Below are 23,758 nucleotides of genomic sequence, written 5' to 3'. Positions count from 1 at the left end.
GTGTGGGTGACTAAGGGAGTCGTGAGAGGACGTAGCCCACAGACAAGGCCCTGCTGCTGAGTAAGGCAGGACAGCTTGTAGGGGGTGTAGCAGGTGGTGCTGGATATGCTTCTACAGTCAAATACCACTCACATAGTGCCATTCATTCAGTACATCATTAAACACGTACAAACAAAAAAAAATGCATGCGTGAATCAGTCTGGAATCAGTTGCCCTTTTGGTTTTCAATGGGGACATATTCCAGTATTGACTGCTATTATTTTACAAATAAAATTATCATATTTTGATAATATTGTTAATAATACAGTGACAGTAACTTGTCTGGTTGACACTCCAACATAGTAAGTGGCAATATTGCACCTTAAAGCTAGTCGTCACCTGTCATTTAAAATGGGAAGAAGTAAAAAGATAAATTTGAATTATTGAATCATTTATTTATTTAAATGTTTTATATACAGTATATCGCAGTGGGAAGATTTGCATTACACTGGCCAAATGTTCAGGGAAAAAAAGAATGTGTAACTTTTATTCTCGCTGTTGCCACCGGCGTTGCCATGTCGTGGAGTCGCTGTGTGTTTCATTGTGAAAGTGAATCTACTTTGTTTGGTCTTCCAAAAGAGGACACAACTAGATTCGTTAAGTTGTATTTACAACACTGTTCCAGAACAGTTCAACCCAAATATTCAGATGTGTGCAGCGCATTTTGCGGAGGACGAGGGCTGTTTCCTGGAAGAGTAGCGTACAATGCCAGTCTCTATTTCTATAAAGTGGGACAGATCCAACTTTGCAAGGACAGTCTGGCGCTTCTGACTCGCAGTCTGTAAGAACGTTTACATATTTAAAGAATTAGCCACTGTCACAAAACGTGAGTTTTGAGCAGTGTAGAGTGACACTTATTGTTTGACATTTCGCAGATCACAAATGCAGACATGGTTTTTATGTTTACATGGCATGATACTCAATGCGTAAAAAGACAGTATAAGTCATTATAATCAGTAATTATGTCCCCACTGGATGCAACAAATGCCTCGTTTTTAATATTTTTTTTATTGGTTTTGTCTCGTCGCGCAGGCACAGCATCACAGTGTGGTAAGGGGCGTAACCTTTCCGTCACACACTTGAGTAATTCATCCAATCACCATGATAGCTGGCCAATCAGCGTTGTGTTTCAGAAAGGCGGGACATAGAGGAACAACAATAATGTACAGTCGTGGCCAAAGTTTTGAGAATTACGTAAATATTGGAAATTGGAAAAGTTGCTGCTTAAGTTTTTATAATAGCAATTTGCATATACTCCAGAATGTTATGAAGAGTGATCAGATGAATTGCATAGTCCTTCTTTGCCATGAAAATTAATTTAATCCCAAAAAAACCTTTCCACTGCATTTCATTGCTGTCATTAAAGGACCTGCTGAGATCATTTCAGTAATCGTCTTGTTAACTCAGGTGAGAATTTTGACGAGCACAAGGCTGGAGATCATTATGTCAGGCTGATTGGGTTAGAATGGCAGACTTGACATGTTAAAAGGAGGGTGATGCTTGAAATCATTGTTCTTCCATTGTTAACCATGGTGACCTGCAAAGAAACGCATGCAGCCATCATTGCGTTGCATAAAAATGGCTTCACAGGCAAGGATATTGTGGCTACTAAGATTGCACCTAAATCAACAATTTATAGGATCATCAAGAACTTCAAGGAAAGAGGTTCAATTCTTGTAAAGAAGGCTTCAGGGCATCCAAGAAAGTCCAGCAAGCGCCAGGATCGTCTCCTAAAGAGGATTCAGCTGCGGGATCGGAGTGCCACCAGTGCAGAGCTTGCTCAGGAATGGCAGCAGGCAGGTGTGAGCGCATCTGCACGCACAGTGAGGCCAAGACTTTTGGAAGATGGCCTGGTGTCAAGAAGGGCAGCAAAGAAGCCACTTCTCTCCAAAAAAAACATCAGGGACAGATTGATCTTCTGCAGAAAGCATAGTGAATGGACTGCTGAGGACTGGGGCAAAGTCATATTCTCAGATTAAGCCCCTTTCCGATTGTTTGGGGCATCTGGAAAAAGGCTTGTCCGGAGAAGAAAAGGTTGGAACAGCTTGAGGGTTAGTAAATGACAGAATTAGCATTTTATGTGACCTATCCCTTAAAGGGTCATGAAACCCCCCTATTTCAGCGCAAGTCTAGCTCACACTGTTTTTGAAAAATGCAACTGAAATGGGCGTGGATGGCTGTGAGAAGGGGAGGGGAGTGTGGATGTGGTATTGCACGGCAGGGATAACTGTTATTGCATATCATTACAAATGTGTCGTAAAACGTAAGCAAAAAAAGTTTTTTTTTTAAAAGCTGGCAATACACTGACACTATTTCTGTCATTTCAAAAGTAACTGAACGCCCTGTCATCAAATTCTATTGAATAAAACATATTAAATGTACATATTAATTATAATGTCATTATAAACAACTATATACTTTATTGTGACGAGTGGGGCGGGGCCGAGGGACATGGGAGCGAGGCCGGGGGAGTGATTGGAGATGAACTACACCTGTTCGTCCCACCGGTCTCGAGGCCCATGGAGGAGATGGAAGGATATAAAACTGGAGCGACGACAGTGAAGGACGAGAGAGGACCAGGCCTGGGCTTTTAGTTGTGTTTTGGTTTTTATTTTATGCGCACCAGTCGTCCGTGAGGGGCTGGTGCGCTGTTTTGTGTTTATTTTGTTATTAAAATGTTTTTGATTGTCCGCCGGTTCCCGCCTCCTTCTTCCGGATGAATATGAAGGTTGATATCGTTACATTTATATACACACTATAAATTAATATATTTGCAAATAATAGATTTCCGGTTTAAAAAAAATTCCGTGCCTAGATCGACGCGCCACCTGAACAACAATAGTAAAGATGGACAGCGACATAGAAATATACAGTGACGGCAGCGCGCAGGGTTCTGTGGAGGTGGAGGACTTCTCGAGAGGCGAAGCTCTCTCGAGAAAAATGTTTGCTGCATATATATAAATTAGATGTGTCCGTTGTGGATGGCCAACCAGCCGCACGGAGCCAGACTCTAGCCCTGGCAGCATCGCGGGGAAAGCTATGCAATGCGCTTGAACTTTTGCACCACGCATACAAACACTTGCGTCCCATGATCGCCTCTCTCATCGACTACGCAATATCACAGTTTGTTTGACAGGTCTATCATTGAAAAGATCCACGTGGTATCATGATTAATTCAGTGAAATGTCTTCTCATTGGATATGAAGGCTCAGCCTCATTAATAATTATGAGAGAACGATGAGTCATCACTGTATGATCCGTACAGAAAAACGTCACATCCTGTGACGTGGACTTGATGAAGATTTCAAAACCGGAAGACGAAAATAGCCGATACAAACTCAAATTTAACCATTTATATCCTATTATTAAATTTTACAGATTATAACATTGTCTTCTATGGTGTTAAACACACCTACCTCTGTTAAAATCTCAGAAAAATTGGTTTAGGGTTTCATGACCCTTTAAGTACATTTTTCCAACTGTATCTTTAAGAGTTGTTGATAAACTCTGTGTGGCAATGTAGTTCACACTGTCACTCATCAGAAAAGAGCTAGCTACTGAATAGGCACTGATTTGAGATGTGAGAAATATGTAAATGTGTTCATGGTTTTAATGTCAGTAACGTGACAAATTCTAAATGACTAATTTTTGTTGCTTAGGTTTCATAAATGGCCTTTGCAGACTAGGGAGGGAGTGAATTGTGAATATTGTCATATGAGTGTATCGGCAGAGTATATGAAAGTCTTATATATCAAAGAAGCTATATAGAAAATTCTATTTTTTTCACAAAATGTTCCCTTTTAACATTTTCTTTTCTGTGTTAAGTTGATAGGTTGGATCAGTTTACAAGAGTGGTTTAACGGATCACAAAACTCACAGTTCAGATCATATTACTTTTTTGAATCACAGAGCAGAATGTTTTTCACATCAGCAAGGGAAAAAATATTTCAGTGGAACTTTGCTTTCCATTTATAAATTATAAAATCTAAGTACTTATTTGATACCACAGAAAGACCTAGCCTAACTAAGACAGTTCAAACATGGTTAAAGACAAGTGAAAAACAAGAACAAACGCACAAATCACAAGCATAGATAAATGCATAAGAATGAAGTTACAAGTAAAATAAGGTTTATAGAATTCAGGTACAAAAATGTAATAAGTGTATAAAACACTGCATAGTTTGAAGTGTATGAATGAAAATTAAATTAATCTTTCAAATCAAAGCTGTGTTTTGTTGTAGCATTAATGTCAGCAGCAGGTTATCATAATTAGGTATTTATCATAATTTTATTTGTATGTTTCTGTTCAAAAGCAAGGAGATTCCAAAGAGGATTCAGTTTGCACACTGTCTGAAACGCACCACTGTGCATGTGCAAATTGAAATCTCTTTTGCCTCTTCTTGTGCTGGAATGGTTTAAAATCGCTTGAGTGTGTAAATATGTACAAATGGTCAACTTTAACATTTTAATGTTAAATGTTGCATCTCCTCTCCCTGTTGCATGTTACACTTTTTTTTTTTTTAACTGTAAAAACTGGACTATTTCAGTTCACCAGAAAAATGATGGGAATGGAAGGGACAACAAACAAAACAAAGAGATTTAAATTTGAGTGCTCATTTTTAACATACAGTGGTGTAAAATAAATTGAATGGTTGTTTGAACGTGTTATCTAAGATAGAATTGACTGGGTGGCTAATGATGAACCAGTGGATGATGAATCATATAGTGTTTGTCAGTAATCTGATTATGTTGTTGCTCTGGAGGACAGATAAATACAAGAGTGTGAATATGAGTGGTAACTCGAAGTGAGTTAAGGTGAGAAACAAAGGCACAGGTGTCCAAATCTACTAAAACACCTCCAGGGAATGAAGATGGGGAACCGCTAAGCCTCTCAGTTTAAGTGGAAAGAAGTGCAAGTTGAGGAAAACGACTGCAGATGGAAGTAATTAATGAGCTTTACAGAAGAACAGCAAGGAAGGAAGAACCAAATACAGTGGGAGGCTAGGAGCTCAGAAAATAGAAGGCAAACATAGACAATAGGATAAATTGAAGCCAGACAAACCAAACAGCTGTGTCAGATTAGGTTACCATAGTTACAAGTGTCCAACCTACTGGCTAACAACAGGCGGGGCAAGACTCTCCAGAGGTCATGATATCAGCATGACCAGTAAAGAGGTGTTGTCTATTTGAATGTGGTCATCCCTGTGACCTCTGGTAACCTCTGTAAAGTGACAGATTCAGAATTCACAGCAGTTTAACTCATTTCACCGTCACCAGAGACCAGTGGAAGAATTGAGATAACTCTGCGGTTTGTTTTTAGCTTGGCACTAGAGAAATAAATCTGTCTGTTTGTCTAAATCGCTAAAGATAAAAGTCTCTTATGTAGGGCTCTAGACTAATGTTTTGCACTGGTGCGCCTAACTTTTTTTTACTTTTTTTTAAATCACTGTCCATATAGACGGTTTCATCGGGCGCACGCGCCTGGCCCTAAGTTAACTTCCGGTCTGTGTTGTGTATATCAGTCTGGCTAGCTGTGCCGTCTACAAACGCAGTTAAAGTTAAGGTGATAGTAGACTGAAGTTGGGCTCAGGTGCTTGTGTGGTTGTGCTGTGGGATGTGTTTCCCATACATTTATTTATTTTTGGAGACTCGCCACAATTTTAAAACTGGTCTTTTTTCAAAAAGGCTTCGTTCAATAAACACGAGTAACGTTACATCCTGCGCGTTTACTAATAAAAATGATTCCTTACATTTTATATGTTTAAATATCAAAACGAGGCACGGGTGTTTTTATATCACTGTTTCTGAAGGAAGACTTGCATGTTACCTGCCTGATAACGCAACTTTTGTGAGCGTAGCTCTTCTTTGTTTACAGCTGTTACTGGGGAAACCTCTATTTCTCGCGCTTTAAAGCATCTCCTGCTGGCAAATAATTAATTTGCATTTTTATTAAGTCCACCTGATTTACGCAGCAAACATATTTTGTTTGTTATCAAAAAAATATCTACTCTAGAGGGACTTGGCTGTTTTTTTTTATTTTATTTGGAAGTCTACCGGAAGTTAAGTTAAGGCCACAAAAGCGCGCATGCGCAGTAACGTTTGTTTATGTTGTTGCCGTTGAAACCGTCTAAAGGCAATAATGACTGACAGAATAAGTTACAATATCTCAGATATTGCTGCTAAATTTTATTTGCTTTTTTTTTTTTTTTACTTGAATGTCATTGCTTAAATTGATATTATTTATCTTTTGACATTTAATCTTCTGAGTTCAGAAACATTGTTTAATATAATCGCTGTTCATATTTTTATTAAAAGTTCAGAATCAAGATAAATTTATTACTCTTATGTTTCTTATGATAACTGAGATAATGCTGCTAAATTTATTCTTTCTTTACCTTGAATGTCATTGCTCTAATTTATTTTTTATATTTTGATATTTCATATTTTGTTCAAATGTTTAACATATATGCTGTTCATATGTTCATTTATTAGTGTGTTATATGATTAGAATGTTGTCCCGATTTTAAAATAAAGCACAGCAATGATATTTGAGAGTGTATTTTCCCCTTTCAGGAAAAGTATCGAAAAAGTATCGAAATCGCAATTCTTGACTAGGTATCGGTATCGAAACAATAAGTTTGGTATCGTGACAACACTACTTACAAATGAGAACAAAAAAGTAAAAAAAAGTACACTAGAACAAATAAATAAGAAATGCTCCATAGTATAAAGTAAATTTATGAAAACACTGCATATTCTTCACTGTGAAAATGAAATGTAGATTTCTTATTAAAGTTACAAAAGTGATTTAGTTTAGAGAAGTGTGAGATTATCTTTCTTTTGTTGTGATTAGCATGAATGACAGACAGCAGGAATATTAGACTGCTGTCACTTTAAGAGCTGCCCGGATCGAATATGCTGTTACACATGTGTTGTCTTTCTCGGCTTACATGTTCATGAAGATACTAGCAAAGCTGGGCATTTTTACCCATGCATACAAGTGTGTGTATTTAACTGTTCAAGGCATATAAAACTAAATGAGTTCTCTTTTGTTAAATGCATTTCAGTGGCTTAAAATCACTTGTTTTTAAACCGCAATGCTTAAAAACACGCACAAACGATATGTTATTCTGGATATTCTGATGCATAGAAAGTTCAGAAGAACGTAAAATGGAAATGTTTTAAGACGATTGTGAAAAGGGTTTACTGTCGCTTTTGATAAATTCAGTGCATCCTTGCTGAATAAAATTGCTTATTACTTTGCGTTAAAAAAAATGCCAGTCTACTAAATAAAACACAAAATCTGTCTTCCCCAAACATTTTTCCATATATTAGTCTCTATCTTCTCATATCAGACTTTGACTGTCACTTACCTAGACTAGTGGCTTGTTGTGTGCTAAGATGTGCATGTTTAGGAATAATTTAGGTTAGTGTTTAGGAGAGCAGTAGTGTATGTTTGTGTAAGCATGAATGAGGGTATGAAGGTCATTGGTCAGTTTATTTTAGTTCCTTAGGCTGAGATGATGATGCTACAGCAACACTTAGAAGAGCCACACAAGCTAGAATGACTCTAATTGGCTCCTGGTCTGTTGCTATGGAGGGGGAGGCTGCCTTTCTATTGGTTAATACCGCCTTCCCCCGAGCTGGTAAGCTTTGCATCTTTTCATTGGTATGGTCACAGACAGGAAGTGGAAGGTCATTATTGTTAGACATCTGACTGCATAGGTGATCTATTGATGTTTAATGAAGAAAACATGGCTCTCTTTTCTCTCTGTGCCGGATTGCAGTTTGGTTTGGCAGGGATTCTCTGCCACGTGGGGGTTGACTTAAACTGAGCTTTGGTTATCCCTAAGTTAAAGATAATTACTAAGGCATGTGTTTTGTATGACAAAGCTGGGGAGAAAATAGGGAGGGAGTGTAACCAAATGAACAATGTTCTCACGTTCAACTCAGACTGGCTTCAGGGGAATTATGGGCTAGGGATATACAGCACTACAGTTTCATAATCTACTCCTCAGTGGGTTTTCAGAATGACTAGTTGGCTAGTCTGTCTTAAGGAAACGCTGTATAATTAAGTTGGTTTAGGGCCATGCCCACCAGATCAGGCGAGTTTCGTAGAATGTGTTTTTGCATTCAGAAACAGCACAGATGTGCATAACACTGCAGAAAGAAAAAAAAAAGCAGCATAACTTTTATGGCTATTATGGCGTTGCTTTAAAGTTGATAAAGTTGGGCAGACCACTCTTACTATAACACCCTAAAATAATATTTTTTAGTTTTTAATTCACTTCCTTTAAATTGCAGCACCTAAAATATTAAAGATAAACCTAACACTATATATAAGTGACTTGATTAGGTCAATAAATTATACATTATCACTATTCAGCTATAGAAGTCAATTGATTGCAATGAATTTTAAAAATCTGAATTTTAGTATAGTTCATTGCAAATGCAAAGGATTTGAATGTTCTTAATGGCTGTTTTTATTATAAATCATGGGTGCAATTAATTTAAATGAAGTTTAAATGAACCACTTTGCAGTTCCCACCACTACTGGTTAAGAGTTCTGACACATCACTACTTTTCACTGTAATGTCAAAGTGCATTTGCATAAATTAGAGAGATGGATAAAGAAAAAGTAGAAGAATTAGAAGAACTGAAGTTGTCTGGCTGAGCTCGGTAGTAAACAGTGCCAGAACAATTGCACAGCTGCCAGAGGAGACGTGGCCATTGATTAGATTGCTATCATTTACCGAAAGAAGACCTGACCGCAGAACAGTTATTAGGCATCCTTAAGCACACAATGATCCACAACTATGACCGAGGAGAAGGGCATGATTGAACAAGCAGTGCAGTTGAGGAAGTGAGTGGGGGGAGGTAAAGAAAGAGAGAGAATGAAGAGTAAAGCAGTGGATAAATGGAATGCAAACTTCTATGAGTGAGTTATGGCTTTATATATCAGTAGTGTCATTTGTTCCATAAAGGTAGCCTTACATGACCCAAAATCCCTTCCAAAGAGACTCAGACCCAATTTTTAAGTTCAAGGGAAAGGGTAAACAAAAAAGCGAGGGAGAAAATGAAAACAAGAACATGGAGTCTCTCACCTCCTCTTTGTTTTGGATTGTGGGTGGAGTAAATATAATTCTAAACCTGTCAAACCTGAATACTGTGCTAGAAATAGGCCTGGCTAATTGTTCTACAAGGGAGTTTTTTTTTTTAATGTTTGATTTAATATATTTCTAAAGCAAATCTGTTTTCGGATATAATATCCATAAATGTCAAATATCATTCAGTAATTTATTAACGTGGATATACAGTATAAATCTTAGCCTATTTACCTGTATACATCACATAAAGCAGTATGTGCAATTTTAGAAAAAAGGTACACAAGCTGTCACTGGGGCAGTATCTTTAAAAAAAAGTACAATTTTGTAAAGGTGCTACAGTGCCTTTTTTCTAGTGTACTGTAATCTTAGCTGCATAATTCTTTATCATTACACAGCTCTTTGTATCAAGTTGGATATGTTTTATATCCAGCCTTATATATAGGTATTTCCAACTTTAGACTTATACATACAGTACATTTTTGTAGGGCAATATATACTATATAGATGATCTCAACTTTTCGAGTTCTTGTATTCTATATTCTCATCCAGCTTTAATCTGCTAACTTTTAAATGAAGATAAGATATTTTTAACACTAACATTATGATTTTCTGTAAAGCTGCTTTTGAATTTGCAACTTCTAGTCTTCCAATATTATGTTTTTGTGAGCTAAGGTTTTCTATAACATTTATTTTCTTCTTTCTTTTACAGGTAGATTCATGTGGATGCAAGGTGTACCCTGATTTCCCAGCCTCTCCCCCTTCCCTCAGTCACCCCCTCCCTACTACGCTCACCATGACGTCCACCTTGCAGACCCTAGCCTTTAAGCTGGCCCCTCCCTCAAGAGAAGCTGGACCTGAGCAGTTGGAACCTTGTAATGACGGCGCGGGGCGACGTTATGAGGTGGTCCCCTCAGTGGTCTGCTCTATGTGCTGTCTCTTCGGAATAATCTATTGCTTCTTTGGTGAGTTGAGATTTCATGTTTACTTATGCATCACCATGATGCAATATTTGTATTACCTGAAAAAAAAATGATGTTATTATTTTTATAGGCAAAAACTTATAGATAGCATTTGATCTTTTACCCCCAGTCTCTCATTATTAGAATTATTCAGGGTCAGGGTTATGATGATGGTTTTAAATTTTTCAGTCTGTTTCTGTGTATTTTTGCCCACTTTTGAATATTTCATGAGGTTCTAAATAAGGTCATGGCTTGTATAACTGCACTTCTGCAGTCTATTTGAGACAAACTGTGTAATAGGGATAAATAAGATATCAGTTCTTTATTGTTATCAGCTATACTAGATTTTAATTTTATTTTAGAAGTATTGGTCAGTATTGAATATTTGAATTTGCATGCTCATTTCCTCTATTTTACATTTTAGATCACCTTTGCTGTCATCTAATGGTTGCTTAAAGTTAACATTTAAAGATGATTGATGTATGAAATTTAAAGGCCTCTTTTTTAATAACATGATTTGTATAAAAATTTGTTTCTACTACATGCCTTCTGCTTACTTAATGATAGTTTAGACTTTTTAGTGAGTAAAACATTCATTTTTATAATGTACGTTGTAATATTGTGATGCCTAAATTCATCTGTAGCATTTAAAATGATTTTTTATTTATTTACTTTTTTAGGTATTTTATATTTGTTTAATATTTATATAGACAACATTGTATAGAATTTGTATATCTTCCATATCATGAAAATAATAATTGGCTTGTCTGTATGGAGTGTCAGCCAGAAATAATATGGGTACATCTCTACTGGCTTTTCCTCACATTTGTGCGTCTCCTTGTAAAAAAGTTTTACGATGGTAGAGCTGGAAATATTATACATGAAGTGTATAATCCTAAGTGAAATTGAAAAGTCAATTTTCCATATTGAAAGTGTTGGAATGTGTTGAACTGTTTAGAAACTAGGCAGAATCGTGGTCTCACACTATTGAGCTATTCCTGAGCTGTGAAATCAGCCACTCTGTGCATTTCTGGTGTTTATCTCTAGCTATTTTTATCTTTTTCTTTTCCCTCCTTCACTCTTTCTGGAATTTTTTCACTCAGTTCTCACCTCCTGTTCTTTCTCTGTTTTGCAGGTTACCGCTGTTTTAAGGCTGTACTCTTCCTCACGGGGCTCATGTTTGGTTCTGTAATCATCTTCCTGCTCTGTTACAAGGAGCGAGTGTTGGACACGCAGCTGAGCGTTGAGGCCAGCGTGGGCATTGGCCTGGGCATCGGCACCCTGTGTGGCCTAGTGACCATGTTGGTACGCAGCGTTGGGCTTTTCATGGTGGGGCTGCTCCTGGGCCTGCTGGTGGGCATCGGGACCCTGATAGGAATGGAGGAGCTGTCTTCCAACCCCCCGCGGTCAGTATGGGTGCCCCTGGGCGTCCTGCTGGGCCTGGGCATGCTGTTCGCCGTCCTCACTCTGCAGTGGCAGAGATGCTTCACCACCCTCTCCACGGCCGTGTTTGGGGCTGCAGTGATAGTTGTGGCTACGGATTATTTCGTAGAGCTCTTCGCGCTGGTGAGGTACATTTACGAGCGGGTGAAAACGGGCCCCCGGGAGCCGGTGTGCTGGCCGACGTGGGTGGTCCTGGGAGCCTGGCCTGCCCTCGCCCTGCTGGGTGTTTTGGTGCAATGGAGAGTGACGGCAGAGGGCTACTCCCACACGAAGGGTGAGTCAGGGACAGACAAAGTGTTGTTTGGAATATATGACACATTGTTCTTGTGGATTTACTGTACCGGAGAGGGAGAGAAGGTTGGATGAATGTGTGCAGCACAGCAGATGGTTCCTGTCTGTTGGTGTGCTCTCAGGCCTGTGTGAATGATGATCATCACAGAAACGTAATGCAGAGCAGAGTATCAGTTCATGGAGAGGCTCTCCATGTCTCTCTGTTTGTTTTCAATACAGTAAAGTTGTGTGTTCACTGAATGGTTTATAATGTCCAACTTCTTAAAGAAAGAGTTCACCCAAACATGAAAGTTTGGCACTATTTCACCCTCACGGCATTCCAAAACTGTATGATTTCCTTTCTTCCAAGGAACACATGAGAAGTTTAATAGAACATGCAAAGTATTCTTTTGAAAGGGAATGAGAACAGATATTTCAAACTCCAAACATGACAGTAAAAGTACCATAAAAGTGGTAAAGTCCATGCAAGGGCAGAATGATTAATTGAAAAAAAAATGTAATTGTAATGTGTCTTAGTGTGATTATGAATTATTAGTAGTAAGGCTGCAATTTAATTAGATAAATATATGCACGGCAGATTTTAAGCAAAGTGTGGCACTGTGCTTCTTTACACACATGCGGTTTATGATCCTGTGTTTCAGGAGCATTTATAAAGAGAAGAAGCTGGCATGAAATGGATTTGTTTTTTAAAACACGTTATAGATCTTATTCTGGAAGGTTCATTCATTGCATATATTTAATTTTCACCTTTTACACCTTAAATCAAAATCTCATAAATGTACCTTCTAGTGAAAACGCCCCACTTCTGTCTGATGATGTATGCAGGACTTAAATCATTTAGTCCACTTAAACTCGCCACTGCAAGCTCGTATTCAGCCAGTGCCGCCGCTCCCTATACGCAGGGTACGCAGTGTGCGTAGGGCACCAACTCCCAGGGGGGGCACCATCCCAGTTCCCTTTCATAGGTCACTTCGATGCTGCGGTGACGTCACCACGTATGGGAACACCTTCGGTGTGACGAATGTCTGAAGCCCTATACCATCCCGCCAATCCTATTGGCCAAATAGCGCGTGGCACCGCCCAGTCATGCGTAGGCATATATATACCTGGTGCCGCGCGCCATTTACCTCAGATTTCATTCCTTCAGTACGAAGCGAATCTTCTGTGCCCTATTGTCTCGCGTTCTCAGCGAATCATCACGAGCAGTATACTCCTCTCCGCGGACGCGATGAGTTTTAAGAAGTGCAAGGACCCGTGTACCAGGTACATCGTTCAGGGGGACACTCATGACAGGTGCGTAGTCTGCCTAGGCTTACACCACGCACAGGAGGCGCTTAGCGGCCTTTCTTCATGCCCCCATTGCGATGGCCTGCGACTCAGGGTCCTTCGCTCGAGGGTAGATGTATTCTCCGATGTCGCCGTGTCTAACCCCCGCCACACCACTTCTGCGACTGCCGAGGCACCGCACGAGGTGATAGCTTGGGGTGACACGTGTGACATGGAGCTCGAGGACAGTTCAGCGATGGAAAATTACTCTCCACATCGCTCGCTCTCCCCTACCCTAATACACAGGAAAACTTTTGAACCTGTCGTTTTCTCCTGTGAGGATTTACGGCCCACACCGGGGGCATGTAGTGCCATCTCCTTCGGTTGTGACCGTCATGATGACGACGTTCTTTCCACTGCGGCCTCGGGGTCTGAGGACTTCGCGGCCGACACGAGCCCTCTCCCTCCTAGTGGACAGGAGAGGCGTGTTTCCCCCTCCTACAGTGAGCTGTTGGATGTGGTTTCCCGTGCAGTGGTTACATTGGGGCTGGAATGGGAGGTTGAGAAGGCCGAGGCCCAACCTTCTTCGAAGCTGGACGACCGTTTTCTAACTAGTCGGACACCTGCGCAGCCCCGGAGGCCTTTACCCTTTTTCCCGGACCTCCACCAGGAGGTTTCGAGGTCCTGGAAACAGCCGTTTGCGGCGCGCATCACGAACGCTGCAGCCGCGGATTTCGCCACCATTTCGAGCATGGCGAGTCACGGCTATACAGCGATACCGCCGATAGAAGAGACTCTCGCCGAACATCTTGCGCCTAATTCGGCCGCGGCGTGGAAGTCCCGCCCCCTCCTCCCCTCGAAGGCGTGTCGAGTCACGTCTAGCTTAGTGGGAAAATCCTATATGGCCGCTGGTCAAGCGGCTGCTTCGCTTCATTCCATGGCGCGGTTTATTTGGAGAGGCGGTCACTTCAGTGGTGGAGAAGTTCACAGCAGCGAAACAACAATCAGCCGCTTTCCGCCAGCTGATTCCCCGCAGACCCAGAGAGGTTGAACGCCGTCAGGCGCCCGCGCGTTCTCGCTCAACCTCCTCTCACCGCCAGCAAGTGCCCTCTCGGGAAGAGCCTTCACCTATGGCGCCCCCTCGCAAGGACTGGGGCCCTAGGGTTGTTCCACCGGCTCAACAACGCCAGCGAAAAAGATTGAACCTGAGTTCGACGGCCAAGGCCTCTCGCCCTCGGGCACATAACAGCAGCTCCTGATTTTTTCGCTGCCTGCCAGGGACTGTGCCCTCCGCTAGAGAGCGCTGTTGGACCGCTTTCGCGCATCCAACACTCTCATTGCAGTCCCCACGCTCAAACCCTGACTGTTTCGCCGCAAACAGCGCCTCGAACAGCATTGGAGCCAACTGTAACACCAATCGCTTCCTCAGACACTATGCACGATCCAGTTTTCAGAGCTCGAGGAGCGCTTCAAAGGGTCTTCATCGAACGGCCCGTCATGACGGCTCGCTCAGCCGCCGCTGTTTCGCTAGCGGCAGAGCCCGATGCTCAATCTGTTGGCCTAATTCCTGCCGTGGACATGTTTCAGGATTACGTACAACGAGATACAACGCCTGCTCTGCATATACTTCCCCTGTGCACGAACACCATGAGTCTTTCGTGCCCGGACATTTCTATGTGTGCAACAGCGCTGCAGGAAACGAACATGTTGAAACCGCTAATATTGTTTCGGGCCGCGTGGGAACGCTTGCCCGGCATTTCTCAATGGGTGTTACGCACAATTTGTCACGGATACACCATTCAGTTTCGGAAAGGCCCGCCCCCTTTCCGCGGAATTCTCTCCACGGTGATAAAACCGATGGACATGGCGGTGCTGAGACAGGAAATGTTAGCTCTACTGAGCAAAGGGGCTATAGAAGAAGTACACCCCTCTCAGATGGAGTCAGGGTTTTACAGCCGTTATTTTGTGGTACCAAAAAAGGACGGCGGATTACGACCCATTCTGGATTTACGCCGTCTAAATCTTACACTCAGGTCGAGCAAATTCAAGATGTTGACGGTAAAATCTATTTTGTCTCAGATTCAACCAAACGACTGGTTTGTCACGATCGATCTGAAGGATGCTTACTTTCATATTCAGATCATCGAGAGACACCGGAAGTTCCTCAGATTCGCTTTGGAGGGCAAAGCGTATCAGTACCGCGTTCTTCCCTTTGGCTTAGCGCTAGCTCCCCGTACATTCTCAAAATGCATGGACGCAGCTCTGGCCCCGTTGCGGCTCCGGGGCGTCCGTGTGTTAAACTATCTGGACGACTGGCTGGTGTTAGCGCACTCTCAGACTCAAGCACACTCTCATCGAGATATTGTGCTAAATCATTTACACAGCCTGGGTTTACGCGCAAACTTCCAGAAGAGTGTATTAATCCCCTCTCAACGGATTACCTTTCTGGGAGTAGATTTGGACTCTCGCGCGATGACAGCGAAGCTTTCTGCCCCGCGCGCTCAGTCGATTATGTCATGCGTTCAGCACTTCAGGGCGGGTCACACAGTGACAGTGAGACTGTGCCTCAGACTACTAGGTCTAATGGCGGCGGCGCTTCCCGTGATTCACCTGGGTTTGCTTTACATGCGCCCGTTTCAGTGGTGGACGAAACGACAGAATATTTCACCCCGTTGTTCTCCGCATCGAACGATCTCGGTGACGCGGAGGTGTGTGATGTCGTTAAAGCAATGGACATCAGCCGAATTTCTCCTCACCGGGGTTCGGCTGGGAATTTGTGCTTCCCGAGAGACTGTCACGACAGACGCGTCTTTGACCGGGTGGGGAGCTGTTTGTCAGGGGCGCCCAGCCCACGGAGTGTGGACAGCGGCACAACGCAGCTGGCACATAAACAAATTGGAATTACTGGCGGTTTTTCTGGCTCTCCAGTATTTTTCGAGTCTACTGACCGACCGTCATGTGCTTCTCAGAACGGACAACACTGCGGTCGTGGCTTATCTGAACCATCAGGGAGGATTACGTTCTCGCCCTCTGTGCAGACTGGCGAGGCGGATTCTTCTTTGGTCTCACGACAAATTTCTGTCGATCCGGGCTGTTCACATCCCCGGACGACTGAACTTCGGAGCGGATTTATTATCCAGGCAGACTCTGGAACAAGGGGAATGGAGATTACACCCCCAAACGGTGAATCACCTATGGCATATTTTCGGGGAAGCGGAAGTGGATTTATTCGCGTCGAGCACGACTACGCATTGCCCGCTATGGTTCTCCCTGAGCCCTCCATCACCCCTGGGTCTGGATGCGCTAGCTCACAGCTGGCCCAGGACCAGCTTGTATGCGTTTCCTCCGATTCGGCTAGTCCCAGCGGTATTATGCAGAATACGGCGGGACAGAGTGGGACAGCTGTTGCTGGTGGCTCCGCGATGGCACACACAGCCATGGTTTGCGGATCTCATCAATCTGTTAGCGGGCTCTCCGGTGGAGATTCCCCTCAGACGGGATTTATTATCGCAAGCACAGGGACGGATCTGGCATCCCAGACCAGATCTGTGGAACCTGTGGGCGTGGCCTCTGAGCGGAGTGAGTTGATATGTCCCGGTCTTTCTGCTGAAACTACCGAGACTATATTGAACTCTAGAGCAGTTTCTACGAGACGCTTATATGCTTTCAAGTGGAAACTGTTTATGACATGGTGTGAAACTCATGATGTGGATCCAGTTTACTGCCCTGTGGCTTCAGTACTGGAATTTCTTCAAGACCGTTTTTCGGAGGGATTGACACCAGCCACCTTGAAGGTTTATGTGGCAGCTATCTCAGCTCACCATGAGCATATAGGTGGTGTTTCAGTGGGTCGTCACCCACTGGTTTCTCGCTTTATACAGGGTGCGCGACGGTTGAGGCCTTTCCGCCCTGTGCGAGTTCCTTCATGGGATTTATCCATTGTGTTACTGGGTTTGTCAGGGCATCCGTTTGAGCCCCTGGAAACTGTATCGGATAAGCTCCTGTCTCTTAAGACACTTCTTCTCATGGCTTTATCCTCCCTTAAAAGAGTTGGGGATTTACAGGCTCTCTCTGTCTCACCCTCGTGCATGGAGTTTGCACCAGGCTCTGTGAAAGTGTTGTTGCGACCTAGGCCTAATTATGTTCCTAAGGTCGCGTCTAATCCTTTTCATTTTCAGCAGGTGGTCCTGGAGGCCTTTTCTCCTGCTGCGACAGAGTCTGGAGATCTAAGTCTTTGCCCTGTGAGGGCGTTGAAGACTTATGTGGATCGCACTGCCCCATGGCGTGAGTCTGACCAGCTGTTTGTCTGTTTTGGACATAAGAATAAGGGCCATGCAGTTACGAAACAGCGCATGTCCCATTGGCTGGTGGAGGCTATTTCCTTGGCCTATGAGGCGCGCGGGCTCGCTTCGCCCTTAGGAGTAAAAGGTCATTCCACAAGAGCAGTGGCTTCTTCTCAAGCCTTTCTCAGTGGATCTTCTATGGATGATATCTGTGCTGCGGCAGGTTGGTCCTCACCGAGCACTTTTATCAGGTCTTACAGTCTGGATGTGAGGATGGCCCCTGGCTCCCGGGTTCTCTCCGCTTGAGCAGATGCTTCCTTGGATCCAAGCTATCAGGTACGTCAGGCGTGATGGTATAGCGTTCCCATACGTGGTGACGTCACCGCAGCATCGAAGTGACCTATGAAAGGGAACATCTCGGTTACGTATGTAACCTTGGTTCCCTGAATAGGGAACGAGATGCTGCGGTTCTGGCCGTGCCGTACCTTGATAGTTTTCTTCCCTTCTCGTCATGAAATCTGAGGTAAATGGCGCGCGGCACCAGGTATATATATGCCTACGCATGACTGGGCGGTGCCACGCGCTATTTGGCCAATAGGATTGGCGGGATGGTATAGGGCTTCAGACATTCGTCACACCGAAGGTGTTCCCATACGTGGTGACGTCACCGCAGCATCTCGTTCCCTATTCAGGGAACCAAGGTTACATACGTAACCGAGATGTTTCTCAAAAAAAAAAAAAAAAAAACCTTCCGCCATTCTCCCATCCGCGCTCGCGACCGCTCGCTCCTCATGTTTGCGGCTGAATGTTCATAACTGATGGATGGCCATCTATGCCCAGGTAAAGGACATCAGCAAGCTGGTGCAGAGAAAAGAAAACTAAAGAAAGTAAAAAAAAAAACTAAAAAAAAAAACAACGGCTTAAAGTTGGCTCGACGTTGGACGTTCGAGAGTCTCAAATTTAGGGACGGTCTCTAAAGTTACATGCGATATTGGTATACACTTATCTAACGTCAGTAGCATTTGAGGAGAATGACTTACAGTCATAAAAACAACTGTAAATGTTCATTTAAGTGTCAGCTATAATGCACAATTGAATTGAATGTTTGATATTTATAAAAAAAACTGTGAAACATGTAAATTATGCTACTTTTTCACATGGGTTCAAACGTAGCATTTGAGGAGAAAGACTTGCAGTCATAAAACAATTGTAATGTGTTAATTTAAGTGTGAGCTACAATGCACACCTTATAAATTTTTATATATATATATTAAAATAAATTATAAATCATTTAGGTAAAAACAAGGCCCATTTATCACTTTCAGGCACATTCCTGTGAATTATTATTATTATTTATTTTTTTTCAGGTTCCCTTACAAAAATTACCCATGGTTTTAACAATAACACCACAAATCATCATTCTTGTAGCCATGGTAACTTCAAATTAACCATGGTTTTGTTACTTCAAATAATAATTTAATATAATATTGTTCCTGTAGATCAATTGGTAGAGCATTGCGCTATTAAGCGCAAGGTTGAGGGTTTGATTCCCCGGAAGCCCATGATAGGTAAAAATTGATAGCCTGAATGCACTGTATAGGTAAAAATTTATAGCCTGAATGCACTGTAAGTTGCTTTGGATAAAAGCGTCTTCTAAATGCATAAATTTAATTACATTTTTAAATTAAATTTAATTTAATTTAATATACTGTAATATTTTTTGTTGTTGCTATAAAAACAGACCTAAGCCATTAATAGCCTTTAAAAGGACTTAAAATGCATTATATATATATAAAAAAAAATGAGGCAATAATGATTGGTTAATAATAACACTGTTAAAATACATAATGTAGGCACATACAAAATAAACAATTTATGTACGTTATTACACATGCCTGCAAAGGGAGCCAAATGTATTTGCTGCTGTTACACAGGACAATCAAATCCTTGTTTAGGCTACTGACCAAACATTTAATTCAAATATTCACTTAATCTTTCATTTTTGGCCACTTTTTTGCTATAGTTGACACAGCCTTTATAATTTCTTCAACAAAAAAAACATGCATATCACAACCCTTACAAAAATAATCCATGCTTTTATCATAGTAAAACTGCTAATTTTCTTTTGCATGATTTCTGAATGCTTGAGACTATAAAATAAATTAGAGTCATAATTAAGTTGTAGCCATAGGTAAATGTCGAGAGCTACAATTGTAATTTGTAAATAATACAATTTATTCATTTACTTTTTTATTTGATTAAAGTTCTATTTTCACCCCTATAGTAGGTGGTTTTTTTCCATCATATTTGAGGGAGGGGGGCACAACAATACAATCCTGCTTAGGGCACCCATTTGGCCAGCAGCGGCCCTGTATTCAGCTGCATCCACTTTCAACTTTCCACTTTTCCATGTGTCTAAATCCTATCAACAATCAATCTATGCATACAACCAAGTCTACTTTTTGCCTACTTTTTTCTTTGTTGATGGTCCATTACTCACATGTGCATCATGATACAGAAGAAAAGTTCTGTCACTATTTCAGTTTTATCACATCTTTAAGGGATCCCAGTAGCTTTCCAACAAAATTAAAGCTTGATGGTTTAACATTTGAACAGTTGTACTGGGGAAAAAATTTGTAGTAGTAGTATGGTGATCGTGAATAGTGAAATAGTATTTATTATTTTGTTTCAATGTATATTTAATTATTATTACATTATATATAAAGCTTATGTGGCCATGTAAATTTACATATGTAGGATTTTAAAGAGTATGCATGAGAGAAGAACAGATCACTAAAGTAAAGGAAGTGTGGAGGAAGCCGCTAACTGGCAGGTCCACGTTACCATTCTTTTTTTTTTTTGTATGCAAGTCATAAATATACATGGATAATTATTGTACAGACAAAACATACAATGTTCAATATGTATGTTTCTGTTATGTAATGTGCTTTCTCTCTTTCTCAGTGATGATCAGTCACCAGCAGCGGCGAGTTCAGCTTATGCGAATACGTCAGAAGGAGGAGAGGAGGGAGAGCGGCAGGAAGAAAAAGAGGAAGCAGCCACAGAACGCACACCACACACATGCCGCCAAAGCCCTGCACCCAGAGCCCGCCTACCGCAGGAAACCCAACCCTATACGACGCTTTGATGGAGATGTGCTTTCTCCTGTGAGTCCACACACACCATCCTACACATATATTGCAGATCAGGGTGGAACTTAAAGGGATAGTTCACCAAAAAAATGAAATTTTGATGTTTATCTGCTTACCCCCAGGGCATCCAAGATGTAGGTGACTTTGTTTCTTCAGTAGAATATAAAACTGAGATTTTTAACTCAAACTTTTGTATTCTATCAGTCTTGTAATGGATGTGAATGCGAAAAAAGGCTAAAATGTACAATAAAACAAAAAAAAACATACACAAAACCAAATTAAACCCTGCAACTCGTGACGATACATTGATATGTAAAGACACGAAACGATCCATCTGTGCAAGAAACTGCACAGTATTTATGTTTTTTACCTCTGATGCAATGCAATGCCTGAACTGTCTAAACTGTACTGAGCACGCATCCTCGACACAGCCTGCGATTAGGCATATTCTTCTTCTTCTTGCTTTACGGCTGATTGCAGACTTATAAGTGCATTACCGCCACCTATCTCTCAAATGGACCATTGACACTCTTATCTACAATCTCAATTGGGAGTTTCAAGGGTCCATTTGAGAGATAGGTGGCAGTAATGCACATATAAGTCTGCGATCTGCCGATCTGCCAGTTTTTGGGTGAACTATCCCTTTAATGGGAAAGTGACAAAAACGCTGCCAAAACTTAAAATGTTACTACAAATAATGTCCCTGTAAAGAATTCCTTGATGTTTTTATTAAAACTAATTACTTTTCTAATTATCTGGATGGAGATTTTATTTAATCCTCTGATGCATACAATAACACCATAATGATAACTCTAAGCAGGTCCTTGGCTTTTACAGTCACACCAGTGTGATTAGAACATTTAGTACGTCATGTGATCAACTACTAAATTCAAATCTGCTTTTGTGCTTTGACTGGCACTGAGACAGAAAGACTCGCTTAGCACTTGTGATTTATAACAACCGTTCAGTGTTTTCAACCACATAATGTTTGTTTAAGGTTTAAGACATTTAAGTACTGATAAAAAACATTTAAAGTTCTTAAAATACACACTGTTTTCTAAGGAAGCAGAAAACTTATCTGAAATAATAATAATAAACCCTTTCAAAACTAAGCTGATAATGTTCTATTCATGTTAGAAACACATTGTGTATATACAGTAGAAAAAGTACAGTAAAAACTGTAACTTTGAAAAATATTTTTACATTTGATAAAAATAAAAAAAAGTATATTATGTATTTATATATATGTAATGTATTCCTGTTTTATTCCTGTTATGGAAAAGCTGAATATAGTCTTTAGCGACACTCCACTCTTCAGAGTCACATGATTGTTCAGAAATTATTCCTATATGCTAATTTGGTCCTCAAGAAACATTGCTTATTATTATCAATGTTGAAAACCATGATGCACTACCATTCAAAAACAAAAAAAGCCTAAAGAAAGTACTTTTATTCATCAAGAACCTGTTAAATTGATCACAAGTGACAGTAAAGACACTTATAATGTTACAAAAATAAATCTTTTGGGAGAAGTTGATAAATTTAGCTATCTGATTCTATGCATTTTAACATAAACTAATATGATTTTGAACGTATTAATGAAAGTTAAAAATACCTTTTAAACATTGAAAATTTGTGACAGAAATGAACTTGCATTGAATTCTGATGTTCTGAAATGATGCCAAATTAAATCATAATTACTGTAGTCTAATCATAACTTTAATTTTGTAAAACAGTTTGTCCTACAAAGCTGGAAAAACTCTGAAAGACACGCATTTACTTAAAAGTAACTTTGGCCTTGTTTAATAATGTAGTTATTTGATTTTATTTTTTTCATTTATGTGTTTTTCTCTCTGGCAGAGCTACATCCAGAGTTTTCGGGAAAGACAGGTGGATGGACGTGCTTATCCAGCGGGTGGGCTGATGGCTGCGGGTCACACAAGTGTGGATATGGACTATGACTGTGGATCCAGGGTCCCTCTCACTTCTGGGGTCGGACCACATGTCCGGGTCTGACCACACTCACTTTTTCACAACCCCCAACCCAACCCCCCCCCCCCCCCCCCCCACACACACACACACACACACACACACTCTCTCATTCGGTGCTGACCTGACCCTGGGTCCCGCACGCACAGAGACTTGGGTCTCCTCCCCATTCAGAACTGAACAATGAAAGCACTTAATAATACTGGATGCATCATTGCGAGACCATGGTTGTATTAAAGAGCTGCTTTCACAAACATAATTACACTAACAAACTTTACCTGAACATGTGCCTGAGACGTGGCATTCTGTTCACCTAATACATAAACCATGATGAGGTGGTCAAAAAAAAAAATCAATCTGGGCTCCATTCTGTCAAATTATTTTTAAAAAACGTCTGTGGTGAATTAGTGTGTTGCCCGTTCATCAATGTTTCCCGATATTGCATTTCTGTTTGTGACAAATTCATCAGTTGGTGCTGAATCTAGTCTTTGTACTACAACGCTGACTGCCATTTTGAAGTCAGCCGTTCCTCCTCTCATAGTAAAGTCTGTAGATTCTACCAGTCAGTGTCTGTATTGTGAGATCCCGCATTCCGGCCCAGGACTGTACCAAATAACCGTCACGCAGGGTTGCCTTCGAGACACCACTATGAAACTCTCTCAGGAGAATCCAACTCCTTAGCCTCGTTTCAGAAAGGCTGTAGGGCAAAGAGCCATATTACTGCTGATCAGAGCCACCTGGTCCACTCTGGGATGCAAAGCTGAACGCCTGGTGATGTAAAGTACGAGGACAAGATGGAGGAAATGAGCGAAGATGATACTCAGGGACAGCGTGACTTTTTTGAAGTAGTGGGGGAAGAACTATAAAGTACATGGACACAGAATAATGATGCAAAAACAATAGATTTGTTCCCTCGGAGACGAGAACAATGGATGGCACCATGAGCGTTCAGTTACTGCTGTGTATAAAACAAGCTTGCAAGTGAACATATAGGGTGTCCAGGAAGACATGATGGTTGAGGAGCAAACGTCCTTCTTAAAAGATCCCCACAATCCTTTGGGGCAAACTGCATGACATAAGCACCCCCATTTTCCTTTCCACAATGCGTTTTCAGGCCCATCTTCATACAGACAATTGAAATGAGGAGTTTCTGGTGTCTATGGTGTCTCTCATTTTCTTTTCATTCATGTTTTGTACATAAAATGCACATGTAGTATATTCATTTCAAC

At 41.3% G+C, this 23,758-nt stretch overlaps 1 protein-coding gene across 1 annotated transcript; it reads left to right on the top strand.

Moving 5' to 3' along the window:
• The first annotated feature begins 9,933 nt into the window (after positions 1-9,933).
• Positions 9,934-22,602, top strand: tmem198b (transmembrane protein 198b). Its single transcript, XM_059571411.1, has 4 exons — positions 9,934-10,108; positions 11,241-11,822; positions 20,353-20,555; positions 22,401-22,602. Exons 1-4 carry the CDS (start codon positions 9,940-9,942, stop codon positions 22,554-22,556), a joined length of 1,110 nt encoding a protein of 369 aa, XP_059427394.1. The 5' UTR covers positions 9,934-9,939; the 3' UTR covers positions 22,557-22,602.
• Positions 22,603-23,758: the final 1,156 nt, after the last annotated feature.

Source organism: Carassius carassius, chromosome 17 (genome assembly GCF_963082965.1).
Source record: "Carassius carassius chromosome 17, fCarCar2.1, whole genome shotgun sequence".
NCBI lineage: Eukaryota > Metazoa > Chordata > Actinopteri > Cypriniformes > Cyprinidae > Carassius > Carassius carassius.
The sequence above is the reverse complement of the archived record's forward strand: the minus strand, read 5'-3'. Positions and strand labels throughout refer to the sequence as shown.